The 19,689-nt window shown below is 42.1% G+C and overlaps 1 protein-coding gene across 1 annotated transcript in view; it reads left to right on the top strand.

The window, feature by feature from the left end:
- IQCA1 (IQ motif containing with AAA domain 1) overlaps positions 1-19,689 on the top strand; it is a 250,505-nt gene that overhangs the window by 136,983 nt on the left and 93,833 nt on the right. The window contains exon 7 of the mRNA XM_069733324.1: positions 9,206-9,290. Within this exon, the coding sequence (XP_069589425.1) occupies positions 9,206-9,290 (85 nt within the window). The remainder of the gene's footprint in view (positions 1-9,205; positions 9,291-19,689) is intronic.

Below are 19,689 nucleotides of genomic sequence, written 5' to 3'. Positions count from 1 at the left end.
TCCGTACATCAGGCCGACACAGCATTAATGTCCATAGAAGACCTCTGCTCTTCTCAGGCCTATGGGCACACAGGCTGTGCAATGTCCAGCACTCAGGCTCTATCTGAAGCCACGGACACAGAAAGGCTTCTCCCTCTTTTTACACAGGCCACTCTGTAGTGTCCAGCCTGGACACATGGAAATCTGTCTACACTGACAGACTCCCAAACACTCACTACCATGTGCTAACACACCTCCTTTAGGTAGCCTGCAACCACACCCACAGGTGAGGTAACATCACATGCACTGTCACGTGATCATGAAATCACTGCAGGTACTCAACCTCCTGCAGGGAAAAAGGGTACAGTTAGCGCCCCCACTCAGAGGTGAGATATATGGGTAGCCAGACCCTCCCATCTCTCATAGCTACCCGCAACCCGGACCCAGGTGCACTAAACGACATCTTTAGTGCTCACGTGCACTAAAGACAAAATACACCGGGTTGCATCGCAGGGAGCATCCATCCCTGTGACACATAACTCCCATTAACCACGCGACCACCAGTCACACCACAAACTGAAAATACGTCTTATATTCTAGGTTCTTCAAAGTAGCCACCTTTTGCTTTGATGACTGCTTTGCACACTCTTGGCATTCTCCTGATGAGCTTCAAGAGGTAGTCACCGGAAATGGTTTTCACTTCACAGGTGTGCCCTGTCAGGTTTAATAAGTGGGATTTCTATACTTATAAATGAGGTTGGGACCATCAGTTGTATTGTGCAGAAGTCTGGTGGATACACTACTGAATAGACTGTTAGAATTTGTATTATGGCAAGAAAAAAAGTAGCTAAGTAAAGAAAAATGAGTGGCCATCATTACTTTAAGAAATGAAGGTCAGTCAGTACGAAAAATTGGGAAAACTTTGAAAGTGTCCCCAAGTGCAGTCGCAAAAACCATCAAGTGCTACAAAGAAACTGGCTCACATGAGGACCGCCCCCGGAAAGGAAGACCAAGAGTCACCTCTGCTTCTGAGGATAAGTTTATCCGAGTCACCAGCCTCAGAAATCGCAGGTTAACAACAGCTCAGATTAGAGACCAGGTCAATGCCACACAGAGTTTTAGCAGCAGACACATCTCTACAACAACTGTTAAGAGGAGACTTTGTGCAGCAGGCCTTCATGGTAAAATAGCTGCTAGGAAACCACTGCTAAGGACAGGCAACAAGCAGAAGAGACTTGTTTGGGCTAAAGAACACAAGGAATGGACATTAGACCAGTGGAAATCTGTGCTTTGGTCTGATGAGTCCAAATTTGAGATCTTTGGTTCCAACCACCGTGTCTTTGTGCAACGCAGAAAAGGTGAACGGATGGACTCTACATGCCTGGTTCCCACCGTGAAGCATGGAGGAGGAGGTGTGATGGTATGAGGGTGCTTTGCTGGTGTCCCTGTTGAGGATTTATTCAAAACTGAAGGCATACTGAACCAGCATGGCTACCACAGCTTCTTGCGGCGGCATGCTATTCCATCCGGTTTGCGTTTAGTTGGACCATCATTTATTTTTCAACAGGACGATGACCCAAAACACACCTCCAGGCTGTGTAAGGGCTATTTGACCAAGAAGGAGAGTGATGGGGTGCTACGCCAGATGACCTGGCCTCCACAGTCACCAGACATTTACCCAATCGAGAGGTTTGGGGTGAGCTGGACCGCAGAGTGAAGGTAAAAGGGCCAACAAGTGCTAAGCATCTCTGGGAACTCCTTCAAGATTGTTGGAAGACCATTCCCGGTGACTACCTATTGAATCTCATCAAGAGAATGCCAAGAGTGTGCAAAGCAGTCATCAAAGCAAAAGGTGGCTACTTTGAAGAACCTAGAATATAAGAAATTTTCAGTTGTTTCACACTTTTTTGTTAAGTATATAATTCCACATGTGTTAATTCATAGTTTTGATGCCTTCAGTGTGAATGTACAATTTTCATAGTCATGAAAATACAGACAAATCTTTAAATGAGAAGGTGTCTCCAAACTTTTGGTCTGTACTGTATTCATGAACTCTGTATAACCCCACCCCCACCACTGATTGGCACCTTTGTGCCAGTGTATAAGGAAAGCAGTCAATCAGTGATGTGGGCAGGGTTTTGATGTCTTTTCCTGCACATGACGGCTGCTTCTAACAGCCGCTGGTGGATCCAATATCCACCCATGGCTGTTAACTGGTTAAATGCCACTGTCAATCACTGACAACGGCATTTAACATGTGCTTGACAGAAGCACGTAACAAGTCCTGAACATCAGTGCCCCTGTCACATGATTGTGGGGAGCTGATGGGTTGTCATGACAGCCAGGGGTCTGCAGAAGACCCCCATGCCTGTCATTCTGAATCTCCTATGAATGCCAGCCCGTGGCCAGCATTCATAGGTCGTGATTTATGCTACACATAACAGGGATGAAGCCCTGCTATGTGTAGCACAGGTGATTGGATGATCCCAGCTTCAAGTTTCTTAAGGGGACTATTGAAGCAAGTAAAAAGTATAAAAATAAAAGTTTTAAAAAATATCCAAAATACCCACAAAAGTTCAAATCACAAATGCCTCATTCAAAATAAAACAACAACAAAAAATACACATATTTGGTATTGCTGCATTTAGAAATGTCTGATCTATCAATATATATAGTAAATTAATAAGATTGGTAAACGGTGTCATTAGAAAAAAAATTGCAACTCCAGAATTAAGGTTTTTTTTGCCGCTGCACCATTGCAATAAAATACAATAACAGGCGATCAAAACATTGTATCTACTTCAAAATAGCATCAATAAAAATGTCAGCTCGGCACACAAATAATAATCCCTCACCTAACCCCAGATCACGAAAAATGGAGATGCGACAGGATTCGGAAAATGGCAACAGAAGTACAATTTTTTTTCTTACAAACTTCAAATTTGTTTTTCACCACTTAAATAAAAGATGCACTTGGCATCTTTGGTATATGCCTACTCGTAATGAGCTGGGCAATCATTGCCAGGTCAGTTTTGCCCAAAACCCAATTGTGGAATTGCACTTTTTTTGAAATTTCACCGTACTTGCAATTTTTTTCCCGTTTTCCAGTATGCTATATGGTAAAATCAATGATGTCATTCAAAAGTACAACTCATTCCAAAAAAAGAAGCCCCAACATTGCTATATTGACAGAAAAATAAAAAAGTAATAATCGTCAGTCATTTAGAGCCTGTTTAGACAGGCTAGCTGCACCTACTGTATGATGCTCAGAGAACAATCAGTATAGATTGTTTTATGCATTTAGCCTGCCATTGTTCTCTGCAGAAGATGTCTGAAAAACCTGCAAAATACACGTTATGATCGTTTAAATTTGCTTAAAAACTCTTAGAATTGAGAGTCCTCAGTGGTTGATACCTTTTAATGGCTAACTGAAAAGATGGCAATAAATTGCAAGCTTTCGAGACTACTCAGGTCTCTTCAGAATTTCTATTAGTCTGTGCCTGATGAAGAGACCTGTGTAGTCTCGAAAGATTGCAATTTGTTACCATCTTTTCAGTTAGCCATTAAAAGGTATCAACCACTGAGGACTCTCAATTCTAAATATTTTTCTCTCTACTGGCTAACACGGTACCAAGATATCTTTCCTGCTTAAAAACCCATCATTCTTGGCCTCATATTGTCCTGTGTATACAGGACTTGTGCTGCCGAGAACAAAGGCAGCCGTAGCCCACACAATGGGCCACTTCTGATTGCTCTGTGTGCATCGTAAGCAGTGTCGGTCCGTCTAAACATTGGGTGAAAAGATCTTTTAAGGTCACTTAAAAAGAATTATTATTTTTGGTAGTGCATCGTCCTGTGTAAACAGGACATGTGCTGCCGAGAGCAATGGCAGCCTTTGCACATAAATCGATCCATTATTGATATCTCTGTGCGCATGGTAAGCATGGGCAGTCTGTCCAAGTAGGTTATTGAACGTCCATCAATCAGCTTCTATGGAGATGCGTGGTCGTTTACAGCTGTAGCCCCCGTATTTTTAGACAATAAAGGCATCAAAAATTGAAGAATAGACATGACAATACTTTGCGTCATACTCATAATGTTTCAAAAATCTTTTTTTACCATTTACTTTGGGGTAATATTTGCGGTTTTCTCCTATGACTGATTTATGGCTTTACATATTTGTTTTAGCAAACGTTTTGTCCCGTGGCATGTTTGGATGTCTTCCATCTTATCACATTGCCCTAGAAGTACACATTTGGCATAATACAATGTCTGCCGTGTACCTGCAGTTGTAAAGCAGAATCAATAGAACACAATGCAGGAAACTCCTGGCCGATAAGAGATCTGTGGGAGAGGAATGTAAAGGTTGCCTCTACACAGAAGGTGTTGATAGGGCAGGCAATAAATAATGATTCTGTCTTTGTCCTTTGCTTTCCTCGCAAAGCAGATGGGCTGCAGCAGATCAGCGGGCCATGTTATGTCAGACCCTGCTATTAGTAAGGAGATGCCGGTGAATGAAGAAAGGGTCTTGTATGCCCTCTCTTTCCATCTATACTCATGTAAGGTCATTTCCCACCATTAATAAAGGATCCCTGCCAAGAGCTGCTTAGCAGTCACAACATAAAGATCCATCACTGGAGACCTGGATGTCAAATCTGTACCTTTCTCAATGACCTACTGAAGCCTAGCTATACCACCCAGAAGGATTCTCCACTGACACCTTAAGATGTGTCATTTTATCATAGTCAACATATAGGATGTACAGTACTATCATTAATATACCATTGCATCCATATGCAGCAAAATTATCTGGAGTGCAGTGATCTCTACATTTACTTCCTTGGCTGCTATCAATGAGGTTATTAATGGTTGTCTGTGGAATTTTTTTCTGCCCTGCTGAATGCACTTGGGCAAATCATCAAGATCCGCTACTGGCAGCTCCCTTTGCAGTTGCCGTCTATTGATGACCAGTTGTGCTTGATGGTAGACAAGTAGGGAGACCCTGCAGGCCATAGTAGCACATTTAAGCCATGCAGGCTGCTCGCTGTAGCACTAATTTCACCACAAAATCAATGCAACACCAAGCGGTTAGTGTACCTGGAATAAAGATTAGAGGAGTTCAACTACATACATTATGCCACCCCACACCATAATCTCAGGAGTAGCACCAGTGTGACATTCCCTCGTGACGGCCTCTTCAGGGCGTTGCCTGTGTGGTCACCAGACCAATATTCAGCTATCATTTCATCCTAGACAAAAGCAGGAGTCATCGCTGAAGAGGATAAACATACATTCCAGCCTCCATTGCCATCTTGCTCTGAACCATGATAGCATTTGAGAGCGATGGCGTGAGGTCAATGGAACATCTGACTCGTAACCTAATGTCATACAAACTCCTTCTGATGGTTTGTGTAGACAATGTCTTGCACCTTATGTGATGTCTATTGGTATGTGATATCTAATTTCACTTGCAGCAAAAAATCAATAAATTGTGGAACCAGCGGTGTAGCTATTTCTCCAAAATACTCCAAGGGCCATTTTTCAATATGACAGTGCCAGGCCAGATATTACGCGTGCTACTGTGAGCAGCTTGCATAGCCTAAATGGGCTACAGGGGCTGCAGCGTCTCCAGACTTATCTCCCATCAAGCACATCTGGAACATCACTGCTTGGCAAAAAAGAAAGGGAGCTGCCAGCAGTGGATCTGGATGATTTGTGTGCATTCACTGCAGTAAAACATTCCTCAGGCAACCATTGCTAACCTCAGTGATAGCAGCCAAGACATGTAAGTGCTGGGATATCTGCTCATGCGACTAATACTCGATACTGATATTGAGATATCTGAAACAGTTTGTTTCAATATTTTTCTCACTTTTATATAACTTAAAAAAAATACATTAAAATGTCTATCCTGTGATTTCCATAACTCAACGACTTTTCTTTCTTTTTGTTTCAGTTTTAATGTTGAGGAGTGTGGGTAACCAGAATTTTGGCAAAATTAAATGCACAATGGTGCACAATGGGGAAGATTTATCATAATTAGTGCATGTGAGAATTGTAGTAGATGCACATGGCAACCAATAAGATTCCAGATTTCATTTACAGAAGGTTAGAAAATTAAGAATTCAAAGTAATGGATTACTCAGAGTAACTCCTTCACTGGTTATGCCACATCTATTTCATTGTCATTGCTACAGAGAATAAACATTTTCTTATATATGACTACTACACAACTTCTTCTTTCTAGAAAATAAACTGTAATTTTATCATTTCTTTCAATTACACCTATAAATGTGTTAATTGGGTGATATATTCATTGTTTTAAAGCAGCATCTATTATTCTGTTCTGTTGAATGTGACTTTTAGCTTTCCAACAAAATTGACTCATTTTTCACCCAAAACAAGTGCATCCTAATTAATACTTAAAGGAGTAATTGGTATGTAAATATTCGTTTATCTAAGTAGTTGGAAATTAATCATATTAATGTATCATATAGTAGTTAGAAATTATGAAAAACAGTGTAAAAAATATTTACCAGAAAATATACTGTCCCAGAGCCAGCCAAAAATACACTCTTGATTATCGTATTTCTTCATATAGGGTCCTTATGAATACATGTCAGGGCCAGACTGGCCATCTGGAAACTCTGGCGAATGCCAGAAGGACCTGTCTGGTTGCGGGCCGCCTTGTCTGCTACATTGTTAACAGAATCCGTGTTCTCCAGACACCCATACTGTTAAGAGTATGTGACGGAGCACAAAGTCGCTGACTCAGTCACTTACCCCAGCAGGCCACTGGTATCATTAGAAATATTGGTCTTGTAGTAAATCTTCCTTTCCTCCATCCAGGGTAATATTAGTAATATATCCCATCTGGTTCTTGGGGATGGGGACAGTGTCATGATCCAGTCCTGAGTTTGTTTTCAGCTGCCTTGTCTTTGGACTGGTCATGCGGGAGTTAATCCCCTCTGCCTCCTTGTGAAGATGGCTGGGCTATTTCAGTCCTCTGCAGCCTGTATTAGTGATCCTTGTGCCTCTGACTGCCTGTACCCGTGTATGACTCAATCTGATCTCTGGACTTCGCCCCTTGTTTTCCGTCTTTGATACCACGCTCCCCGACTGGCTTCAACTCTGGCTTGTACACCGACTTTGTCTTACGTCTCACGTTTTGGTTACCATGTTCCCGGTAGGCTCTGATTTCTTGCTTGTCCCTGACTATTCTTCTACTACCCCTGTATACTGCGCTGACCTCTCTGTGTATGACCTTGGCTTGTCTGACTTCTCTTTCGTTACTTGTGGCACCTGTGCTGCTGTTCAGTGTTGCTATGCTGTGTATACAACCTCTCTTCCCTCGCCAGCACCCCCTGGTGGAGACTGCACTATACTACACTTCAGCAGCACATTACAGACAGCATGTGCCTGTGTGATTTCAAATGCCAGGGCTGAATTTCAGCCCCAGTCCATACCTGATACATGTCATATTGTCATATGTGCCAGGAGCATTTTTGAAAGATATACTGAATGTATGCACAAAAAAATGTGGACAGAGCATAACACAAATTACAGCTGCTGAAGAACATCTTTTTCAGTAGAGAGGCACCCTTATTTGTCAACCATTGGGTGGCACAGGAAAAGGAGTTTCATATGAAAGCAGTCGGCAACTGCAGAAAGAGCTATAGCTCTGCTCATAGATCAGCGACGTATAATTATCAGATTTGGACAGAAAATCCGCAACCGAACACTGTCCTTACAATGTAATTGTGATCTTTGTAACCACATCCACTCGTTTTTACTTTCAAGCCAGAAATTGACTCAGTTTGTGGATTGCTTTTCTCCTTAGACAAGAATAGGTGAATAAAAGCCACAATAAATATGCAACACACTGGCGTTTCTTAGCAGTTCACTTTGAGCCTGCGGTAAAATGTTTATGTAAAGACTAAATATAATAAAATAAAGTTTACACCCATGGCCAAACGTTTAGAGACTAACGTAAATTTTGGTTTTCAGAAAGTTTGCATCATTGACCCAAATGGTCTGAAGCGGGCTTCAACAGAGAAAATAACTACTTTACTCAGTCCTCTGCACTTCAATCCATGTACTTCCTGCAAAGTTACTCTCTCTGATGAAGCCCCCTTTAGAATGTTCGGGACATTTAGAAGAATGATTATCCAGAGAAGAAATGGTGAGAACTGCCATGAGCCCCATGTCATGCTAACATTAGAGAATCCTGAGACCATTCATGTGTGACATTGTTTTTCTTCCAGGTCAGGGGGTTCACGCACAGTTTTTCCTAAGAACACTTCCATGAATAAAGAATGTCATCTAACGTTTCCCATTGATCAAGGAGCAATTTGCTGATGATGAACAATACTTTGTCCAGCATGATGAAGTCCCATGTCACAAAGCAAAAGTGATACCTAAGTGGCTCGGTGAACAAAACATTGAAATTTTGGGGACATGACCAGAAAACTCCCCAATCTAATCCCATTGAGAACCTGTGGCCAATCCTTTATTGCATGAACTCAACATATTTATTAATAAAAGTTTAAAAACGGATGTAATGCTGATAATTGTACTTCAGTAACCATAGGAATATCTGACTAAAAGATCTAAAAACACTGAAGCAGCGAACCATGTGAAAACCAAAATTTGTGTCGGTCTCAAAACTTTTGGCCATGACGGTAAATTAAAAAACAAACAGAAGATACCTCCGCCAGAGATTTCTTTGTTCTCTGGTCCCAGCAGGGTTTATATGCCGGTCTCTGCGCATCGTGGCTTCCTGATAAAGTTTTCTTGCCCATTACACAACTACAGCCAACCTGAGGCTGTAATAGTCGTGGGACAGAGCGCCGCCACACAAGGCCGAAATGTGCTGTAACTGGAGAAACAACCATACAGGAGGGTTTCTTTGTTTTTCTTTTTCCAAATGCACAGCAGCAAGATCTTTATTATTATTTTGCAGATCTGCTGTTGCAGAATTCCATGTAAATGCGCAACGTGTGAAATTATCTGCACAACAGAATGCGTCAATTATACAAATATTATTTGCACATATGTAAATTTAAAAAAAAATATTATACATATATATACGTCTGATCTGTACTATTAGTTCTTGTAAAAGGAAGAGATATGGTGAACGTCTCTGGACATTGCTGATTAACTGAAGGGCTGTTAGAATCAATTACACCAGGAATGTAAATGTACTCAAAATGTTCAATTTTTATAGGCACGCCACCGGAAAATTCCCTGATTTCCCAGATGAAGAAGATGGTGGATCGAAGGCGATCTTTGCTCAGAAGACTCCAGAAGAGGTATCACAACTAAATATCCTGACATCTTATATGTCCAGTAATTGTGTCTTGGCCACTAATTCAGGTATTCTTCCATCAGTTCAAGGCTGGAGGAGGCACCGGTCGGGGACAAAAGTCTGTTCATAAGAGAATAATGCCTTTCCCCTTAGCCCAGCTGTCAGCTGTCACTTTGTATCTCCGAACAATAAAAGATTGAAAATGAAGCCAGACGTAATGTAACATTTTCATCTCTCTGGCTGCTGCTGCCATTCCTTTTTTTTTACTTTTATCCCTGTCACTGGATCTGTAGCCTGGTGGAACAGGATCCTAATCTCTCCCTGTGCATGTTAGTGCCCTGCTTCTGCCGAAGCTTTGTACTTTGGCTCCTGCCTTTGATCCCTGGAGCGATAACAAGTATTAAATGTTAGCACATGACACCGAATACCCTTGGAGAGCGGGGCCTTAGTCTACCAAGTCCAGTCAAGATCTTGCTACTAGATCAGGGTCCGTTCACATAAAGCCAAGAGCTTTCAAGGAAAATTCAGATTCTTTCCAGATTTTGAAATCTTTATTAAATAAATTGTAAAAATTCTGGCAGATGTCATATGTCAGTTCTCAAGGCCAATAAAAAGGTCTATCATGTTCCAAAACACCCATGTTAACCAGCACGCTAATAACAACCTGTCTGTGTCCTGCTGTCAATATAGTCTTTCTTGACAGTCTGGAGGATGTGAAAGTAACAGTGGCAGCACAGAAAGAGGGATCGCCTACAGCCTGAGCAGAAATAGCAGAAATAAGATTTTACCTTCTGCCAAAGTCTAAAACTTTGCAGCATGCATGTTCCAACTCAGAAAATCTGGACACAAGGCACGAAAATTCCAAGGGTGGGGTAAAAACTGAAACTATTATCACATAATAATACAGTAATGTACTATATTAAATAACAAGAAATATTAAATGAACATGTGCAGGCCTTGGAAAAGTGTTATATTGATGATTGTTATGTTATTTAAAGCCTTTGCCTTCAAGAGCTTTACCAAGTCCAAAAAATTATGCTGCACCCATTAATACACATAAACTACCATAAGTAAAAAATGTATACTCACTTGTATAATCCCGCTGTTCCAGAGCAATGTCCCCGTTCCTGCATGCTGGTTTATTGGTTACCTGACTGCTGCGGTCACAAACTGCATAACTTATGTGACCGCTGTAACCACTCACTGATCTCAGTGGTATACGACATGAGGCTACCGAGGCCAATCGATTCACCACAAATCAAAAGCACTGCAATACCTCCATTTGCCCCCACATCAGGTGTATGTGTGATTGAATTGCAGCAGCACTATAACCACCACTACCGCTATTCTCCAGGCCTCTCCCCTCTGTCAATCCCTGCACTGGCTCCCCATTACACAAAGACTCAATTTCAATACCCTAACCATGACATACAAAGCCATCCACAACCTGTCTCCTCCACACATCTGTGACCTCGTCTTCTGGTACTTTCCTGCACGCAACCTCCGATCCTCACAAGATCTCCTTCTCTACTCCCCTCTTATCTCCTCTTCCCACAATCACATACAAGATTTCCCCCGCGCATCACCCCTACTCTGGAACTCTCTACCACAACATATCAGACTCTCACCTACCATCGAAATCTTCAAAAAGAACCTGAAAACCTACCTCTTCCTACAAGCCTACAACCTGCAGTAACCACAGACTGACCAAACTACTGCACGACCAGCTCTACCCTCACCTATTGTATCCTCATCCATCCCTTGTAGATTGTGAGCCCTCGCGGGCAGGGTCCTCTCTCCTCCTGTACCAGTCATGACTTGTATTGTTTAAAGGGAACCTGTCACCCCCAAAATCAATGGTGAGGTAAGCTCACCGTCATCAGGGGCTTACCTACAGCATTCTGTAATGCTGTAGATAAGCTGCCGATGTTACCTGAAAGAGGAGAAAAAGGGGTTAGATTATACTCACATTGATGACATTTAATCATCTGGACGGAGTCTGAGCCACAGCTAAAGACGTTCCATGAACAGTTTAATCAATTTCATCCTACCATCAGCTTGACACTCAACTACTCAACAAATGTCTTTTTTCGGCCTTACTAACTATGTTACTATGGTTCTGTAGAAGGACGTAGATCTGGGGATTTATTATGATGGAATATAGGCTGAACTGGATGGACAAATGTCTTTTTTCGGCCTTACTAACTATGTTACTATGTTACTCCTGCACTGAAATTAACTTTTTGGACACCATCATTAAGCTGCAGAACAATAAAATAGAGACATCCCTGTATCAGAAGCCAATCGACCGTCTAACATACCTTAAATGGGACAGTTTCCATCCAAAACACATAAGAAACTCTATTGTCTACAGCCAAGCAATCAGATACAATCGTATATGTTCCAACCCAATGGATAGGGATGAACACCTTGGTTGCCTCAGAAAGACCTTTTTGAATCAGGGCTACCATCCAAGAACAATTGAAAACCAGATTACAAGAGCCACCAGAATATCAAGGAATCACCTGCTACATTACAAAGCTAAAGAAGAAAATAACCGGGTACTGTTATGATCAGGTGGCCTTGGAGCAGCATGAAATGACCTTCGTAGAAGCAGTGGTAACTTTACTGACCGCAACCCCTGATCCTATGACCGCAACTAGAAGTAGCCGTGGGGTGTGCCTAACCAGACCTAGACACCTCGACACAGCCTAAGGACTAAATATCCCTAAAGATGGAAATAGGAAAACTCTCTTGCCTCAGAGTAGACCCCCAAAGGATAGGTAGCCCCCCACAAATAATGACTGTGAGTAGGAGAGGAAAAGACACACGCAGACAGAAAACAGGGATAAGCAAAGGAGGCCACTTCTACCTAGATAGGAAAGGATAGTACAGGATACTATGCGGTCAGCACAAAACACTACAAAATATCCACAGCAGAAAAATACAAAAACTCCACCACCTAACTAAAGATGTGGAGAGTATATCTGCGACTCCAGCGAGTCCAACTAGACTGAGATAAACATCAGGCACAGTCTAGCAGGAACAAAATAGAAACAAGATAAGCACAGAAAATAAACACACAGCAGTATGTCTAAAAAAAATGAAGAAAACACTTATCTTAGCTGAATTGGCAGCAAGCAGGAGGGGCCAGGCAGAGGACCAACACTTCCAAAGGAACATTGACTACTGGTAAGGACTAACGAGTCCTGCACAGCTAAATACCCCAGTCCGAATTGCAAGTAGCAGAAACACCTGTCCAAGACTGCTGCTCAGGAATAACTGCATTACCATCAACAACCACTGGAGGGAGCCCAAGAGCAAAATTCACAACTGTACCCCCCCCTTGAGGAGGGGTCACCGAACCATCACCAGAGCCCCCAGGCCGGTCAGGACGAGCAAGATGAAAGGCACGAACCAAATCAGCGGCATGGACATCAGAGGCCGAAACCCAAGAATTATCCTCCTGGCCATAACCCTTCCATTTGACAAGGTACTGAAGCTTCCGCCTTGAAAAACGAGAATCCAAAATCTTCTCAACCACATATTCCAACTCCCCATCGACCAACACAGGGGCCGGAGGATCAACAGAGGGAACAACGGGCTCCACATATTTCCGCAACAAAGATCTATGGAAGACATTATGGATAGAAAAAGAGGCCGGAAGCGCCAGACGAAAAGACACCGGATTAATAATCTCAGAAATCCTATAAGGACCAATAAACCAAGGCTTAAACTTAGGAGAAGAAACCTTCATAGGAACATGACGGGAAGATAACCAAACCAGATCCCCAACCCGAAGCCGGGAACCAACACAGCAACGTCGGTTAGCAAAATGTTGAGCCTCCTCCTGAGACAACACCAAATTGTCCATCACCTGAGCCCAAATCTGCTGCAACCTGTCAACCACAGAATCCACACCAGGAAAGTCAGAAGACTCAACCTGCCCAGAAGAAAAACGAGGATGAAAACCAAAATTACAAAAAAAATGTGAAACCAAAGTAGCCGAACTAGCCCGATTATTAAGGGCAAACTCGGCCAATGGCAAAAAAGCCACCCAATCATCCTGATCAGCAGACACAAAGCATCTCAAATAAGTCTCCAAAGTCTGATTAGTTCGCTCGGTCTGGCCATTTGTCTGAGGATGAAATGCAGAAGAAAAAGACAAATCAATGCCTAGCCTAGCACAAAAGGCCCGCCAAAACCTAGAAACAAACTGGGAACCTCTGTTGGACACAATATTCTCAGGAATAACATGCAAACGGACCACATGCTGAAAAAACAACGGAACCAAATCAGAAGAAGAAGGCAATTTAGGCAAAGGCACCAAATGAACCATCATAGAGAATCGGTCACAAACAACCCAGATAACCGACATCCTCTGGGAAACAGGAAGATCGGAAATAAAATCCATAGAAATATGCGTCCAGGGCCTCTCAGGGACCGGCAATGGCAAAAGCAACCCACTAGCACAGGAGCAACAAGGCTTGGCCCGCGCACAAGTCCCACAGGACTGCACAAAAGACCACACATCACGCGATAAAGAAGGCCACCAAAATGACCTACCAACCAAGTCTCTGGTACCAAAAATGCCAGGATGACCAGCCAACACAGAACAGTGAACCTCAGAAATCACTCTACTAGACTTGAACAAAGAAGATCCAGGAAAACATACTCAGAAGGGAGGTAAGAACATTTCTAAAACAATCCACAGCGAGGAGATTGGAACAAAACAAAATCCTCTAAACTGCATGCTCGCAAACGCCAGAAACCTGACAAACAAGATGGAAGAACTAGAAGCAGAAATATATACAGGTAACTTTGACATAGTGGGAATAACCGAGACATGGTTAGATGAAAGCTATGACTGGGCAGTTAACTTACAGGGTTACAGTCTGTTTAGAAAGGATCGTAAAAATCGGAGAGGAGGAGGGGTTTGTCTCTATGTAAAGTCTTGTCTAAAGTCCACTTTAAGGGAGGATATTAGCGAAGGAAATGAGGATGTCGAGTCCATATGGGTCGAAATTCATGGAGGGAAAAATGGTAACAAAATTCTCATTGGGGTCTGTTACAAACCCCCAAATATAACAGAAACCATGGAAAGTCTACTTCTAAAGCAGATAGATGAAGCTGCAACCCATAATGAGGTCCTGGTTATGGGGGACTTTAACTACCCGGATATTAACTGGGAAACAGAAACCTGTGAAACCCATAAAGGCAACAGGTTTCTGCTAATAACCAAGAAAAATTATCTTTCACAATTGGTGCAGAATCCAACCAGAGGAGCAGCACTTTTAGACCTAATACTATCTAATAGACCTGACAGAATAACAAATCTGCAGGTGGTCGGGCATCTAGGAAATAGCGACCACAATATTGTACAGTTTCACCTGTCTTTCACTAGGGGGACTTGTCAGGGAGTCACAAAAACACTGAACTTTAGGAAGGCAAAGTTTGACCAGCTTAGAGATGCCCTTAATCTGGTAGACTGGGACAATATCCTCAGAAATAAGAATACAGATAATAAATGGGAAATGTTTAAGAACATCCTAAATAGGCAGTGTAAGCGGTTTATACCTTGTGGGAATAAATGGACTAGAAATAGGAAAAACCCAATGTGGCTAAACAAAGAAGTAAGACAGGCAATTAACAGTAAAAAGAAAGCATTTGCACTACTAAAGCAGGATGGCACTATTGAAGCTCTAAAAAACTATAGGGAGAAAAATACTTTATCTAAAAAACTAATTAAAGCTGCCAAAAAGGAAACAGAGAAGCACATTGCTAAGGAGAGTAAAACTAATCCCAAACTGTTCTTCAACTATATCAATAGTAAAAGAATAAAAACTGAAAATGTAGGCCCCTTAAAAAATAGTGAGGAAAGAATGGTTGTAGATGACGAGGAAAAAGCTAACATATTAAACACCTTCTTCTCCACGGTATTCACGGTGGAAAATGAAATGCTAGGTGAAATCCCAAGAAACAATGAAAACCCTATATTAAGGGTCACCAATCTAACCCAAGAAGAGGTGCGAAACCGGCTAAATAAGATTAAAATAGATAAATCTCCGGGTCCGGATGGCATACACCCACGAGTACTAAGAGAACTAAGTAATGTAATAGATAAACCATTATTTCTTATTTTTAGGGACTCTATAGCGACAGGGTCTGTTCCGCAGGATTGGCGCATAGCAAATGTGGTGCCAATATTCAAAAAGGGCTCTAAAAGTGAACCTGGAAATTATAGGCCAGTAAGTCTAACCTCTATTGTTGGTAAAATATTTGAAGGGTTTCTGAGGGATGTTATTCTGGATTATCTCAATGAGAATAACTGTTTAACTCCATATCAGCATGGGTTTATGAGAAATCGCTCCTGTCAAACCAATCTAATCAGTTTTTATGAAGAGGTAAGCTATAGGCTGGACCACGGTGAGTCATTGGACGTGGTATATCTCGATTTTTCCAAAGCGTTTGATACCGTGCCGCACAAGAGGTTGGTACACAAAATGAGAATGCTTGGTCTGGGGGAAATTGTGTGTAAATGGGTTAGTAACTGGCTTAGTGATAGAAAGCAGAGGGTGGTTATAAATGGTATAGTCTCTAACTGGGTCGCTGTGACCAGTGGGGTACTGCAGGGGTCAGTATTGGGACCTGTTCTCTTCAACATATTCATTAATGATCTGGTAGAAGGTTTACACAGTAAAATATCGATATTTGCAGATGATACAAAACTATGTAAAGCAGTTAATACAAGAGAAGATAGTATTCTGCTACAGATGGATCTGGATAAGTTGGAAACTTGGGCTGAAAGGTGGCAGATGAGGTTTAACAATGATAAATGTAAGGTTATACACATGGGAAGAAGGAATCAATGTCACCATTACACACTGAATGGGAAACCACTGGGTAAATCTGACAGGGAGAAGGACTTGGGGATCCTAGTTAATGATAAACTTACCTGGAGCAGCCAGTGCCAGGCAGCAGCTGCCAAGGCAAACAGGATCATGGGGTGCATTAAAAGAGGTCTGGATACACATGATGAGAGCATTATACTGCCTCTGTACAAATCCCTAGTTAGACCGCACATGGAGTACTGTGTCCAGTTTCGGGCACCGATGCTCAGGAAGGATATAATGGAACTAGAGAGGGTACAAAGGAAGGCAACAAAATTAATAAAGGGGATGGGAGAACTACAATACCCAGATAGATTAGCGAAATTAGGATTATTTAGTCTAGAAAAAAGACGACTGAGGGGCGATCTAATAACCATGTATAAGTATATAAGGGGACAATACAAATATCTCGCTGAGGATCTGTTTATACCAAGGAAGGTGACGGGCACAAGGGGGCATTCTTTGCGTCTGGAGGAGAGAAGGTTTTTCCACCAACATAGAAGAGGATTCTTTACTGTTAGGGCAGTGAGAATCTGGAATTGCTTGCCTGAGGAGGTGGTGATGGCAAACTCAGTCGAGGGGTTCAAGAGAGGCCTGGATGTCTTCCTGGAGCAGAACAATATTGTATCATACAATTAGGTTCTGTAGAAGGACGTAGATCTGGGGATTTATTATGATGGAATATAGGCTGAACTGGATGGACAAATGTCTTTTTTCGGCCTTACTAACTATGTTACTATGTTACTATGTTAGTCCATCTGTCAGGAACAAACAGCTTCCCCACAGGACAACGATCAGGTTTATCAGCCTGAAATTTCTGAAGAACCCGTCGTAAATCAGGAGAAACGGCAAAAAGGACCACCCCTTCCTTCAAAATACCGACTGTTTCCAAGACCTCAGGAGAATCAGGCAAAAACTCCTAGAGAGGGCATCAGCCTTAATATTCTTAGAACCCGGAAGGTACGAGACGATTAAATCAAAACGAGAAAAAAACAAGGACCATCGAGCCTGTCTAGGATTCAACCGTTTGGCAGACTCGAGGTAAATCAGATTCTTATGATCGGTCAAGACCACAATACGGTGCTTAGCTCCCTCAAGCCAATGTCGCTACTCCTCAAACACCCACTTCATAGCCAACAACTCCCGATTGCCGACATCATAATTGCGTTCAGCAGGCGAAAACTTACGGGAAAAGAAGGCACACGGTTTCATTAAGGAACCAACAGGATCCCTCCGAGACAAAACAGCCCCTGCCCCAATCTCAGAAGCGTCAACCTCAACCTGAAATGGAAGAGAAACATCCGGTTGACGCAACACAGGAGCAGAAGTAAAACGATGCTTAAGTTCCTGAAAGGCAGAGACAGCCGCAGGGGACCAATTCGCCACATCAGCGCCCTTCTTCGTCAAATCAGTCAAGGGTTTAACCACGCTGGAAAAATTAGCAATGAAACGGCGATAAAAATTAGCAAAACCCAAAAATTTCTGAAGGCTCTTCACGGATGTGGGCTGAATCCAATCATGAATGGCCTGAACCTTAACCGGATCCATCTCTATAGACGAGGGAGAAAAAATAAAGCCCAAAAAGGAAACCTTCTGCACCCCAAAAAGACACTTAGACCCTTTCACAAATGTCACGAAAGATCTGAAATACCATCCTGACCTGCTGCACATGAGACTCCCAATCATCGGAAAAAATCAAAATATCGTCCAAATATACAATCAGCAATTTATCAAGATTATCCCAGAAGATATCATGCATGAAGGACTGAAAAACAGATGGAGCATTAGAGAGTCCGAATGGCATCACAAGGTATTCAAAATGGCCCTCGGGCGTGTTAAACGCAGTTTTCCATTCATCACCCTGCTTAATAAGAACAAGATTATAAGCCCCCCGAAGGTCAATCTTAGTAAACCAACTAGCTCCCTTAATCCTAGCAAACAAATCGGAAAGCAAAGGTAAAGGATATTGAAACTTGACCGTGATCTTATTCAAGAGGCGATAATCAATACAGGGTCTTAAGGAACCATCTTTTTTAGCAACAAAAAAGAACCCCGCTCCCAACGGTGAAGAAGATGGCCGAATATGCCCTTTCTCCAAAGACTCCTTAATATAGCTCCGCATGGCGGTATGTTCAGGTACAGACAGGTTGAAAAGTCGGCCCTTAGGAAACTTACAGCCTGGAATCAAGTCAATAGCACAATCGCAGTCCCTGTGTGGTGGAAGGAAACTGGACTTGGGCTCATCGAATACATCCTGAAAATCAGACAAAAACTCCGGAATTTCAGAAGAGGGAGAAGGGGCGATAGACATCAGAGGAACATCATGATGAACCCCCTGACAACCCCAACTAGTCACAGACATGGACTTCCAATCCAAAACAGGATTATGTACTTGCAACCATGGAAAACCCAGCACGATAGCATCATGCAAATTATGCAACACCAGAAATCGACAATCTTCCTGATGGGCTGGTGCCATGCGCATGGTCACCTGTGTCCAAAACTGGGGCTTATTATTAGCCAAGGGTGTAGCATCAATGCCCCTTAACCCCTTTACCCCCAAGGGTGGTTTGCACGTTAATGACCAGGCCAATTTTTACAATTCTGACCACTGTCCCTTTATGAGGTTATAACTCCGAAACGCTTCAACGGATCCTGGTGATTCTGACATTGTTTTCTCATGACATATTGTACTTCATGATAGTGGTAAAATTTCTTTGATAGTACCTGCGTTTATTTGTGAAAAAAACGGAAATTTGGCGAAAATTTTGAAAATTTCGCAATTTTCAAACTTTGAATTTTTATGCAATTAAATCACAGAGATATGTCACACAAAATACTTAATAAGTAACATTTCCCACATGTCTCCTTTACATCAGCATAATTTTGGAACCAATTTTTTTTTTTGTTAGGGAGTTATAAGGGTTAAAAGTTGACCAGCAATTTCTCATTTTTACAACACCATTTTTTTTAGGGACCACGTCTCATTTGAAGTCATTTTGAGGGGTCTATATGATAGAAAATGCCCAAGTGTGACACCATTCTAAAAACTGCACCCCTCAAGGTGCTCAAAACCACATTCAAGAAGTTTATTAACCCTTCAGGTGTTTAATAGGAATTTTTGGAATGTTTAAATAAAAATGAACATTTAACTTTTTTACACAAAAAATTTACTTCAGCTCCAATTTGTTTTATTTTACCAAGGGTAACAGGAGAAATTGGACCCAAAAAGTTGTTGTCCAATTTGTCCTGAGTACACTGATAGCCCATATGTGGCAGTAAACCACTGTTTGGGCGCATGGGAGAGCTCGGAAGGGAAGGAGCGCAGTTTGACTTTTCAATGCAAAATTGACAGAAATTGAGATGGGATGCCATGTTGCGTTTGGAGAGCCACTGATGTGCCTAAACATTGAAACCCCCCACACGTGACACCATTTTGGAAAGTAGACCCCCTAAGGAACTTATCTAGAGGTGTGGTGAGCACTTTGACCCACCAAGTGCTTCACAGAAGTT

This window comes from Ranitomeya imitator, chromosome 7 (assembly GCF_032444005.1).
Source record: "Ranitomeya imitator isolate aRanImi1 chromosome 7, aRanImi1.pri, whole genome shotgun sequence".
Lineage (NCBI taxonomy): Eukaryota > Metazoa > Chordata > Amphibia > Anura > Dendrobatidae > Ranitomeya > Ranitomeya imitator.
The sequence above is the reverse complement of the archived record's forward strand: the minus strand, read 5'-3'. Positions and strand labels throughout refer to the sequence as shown.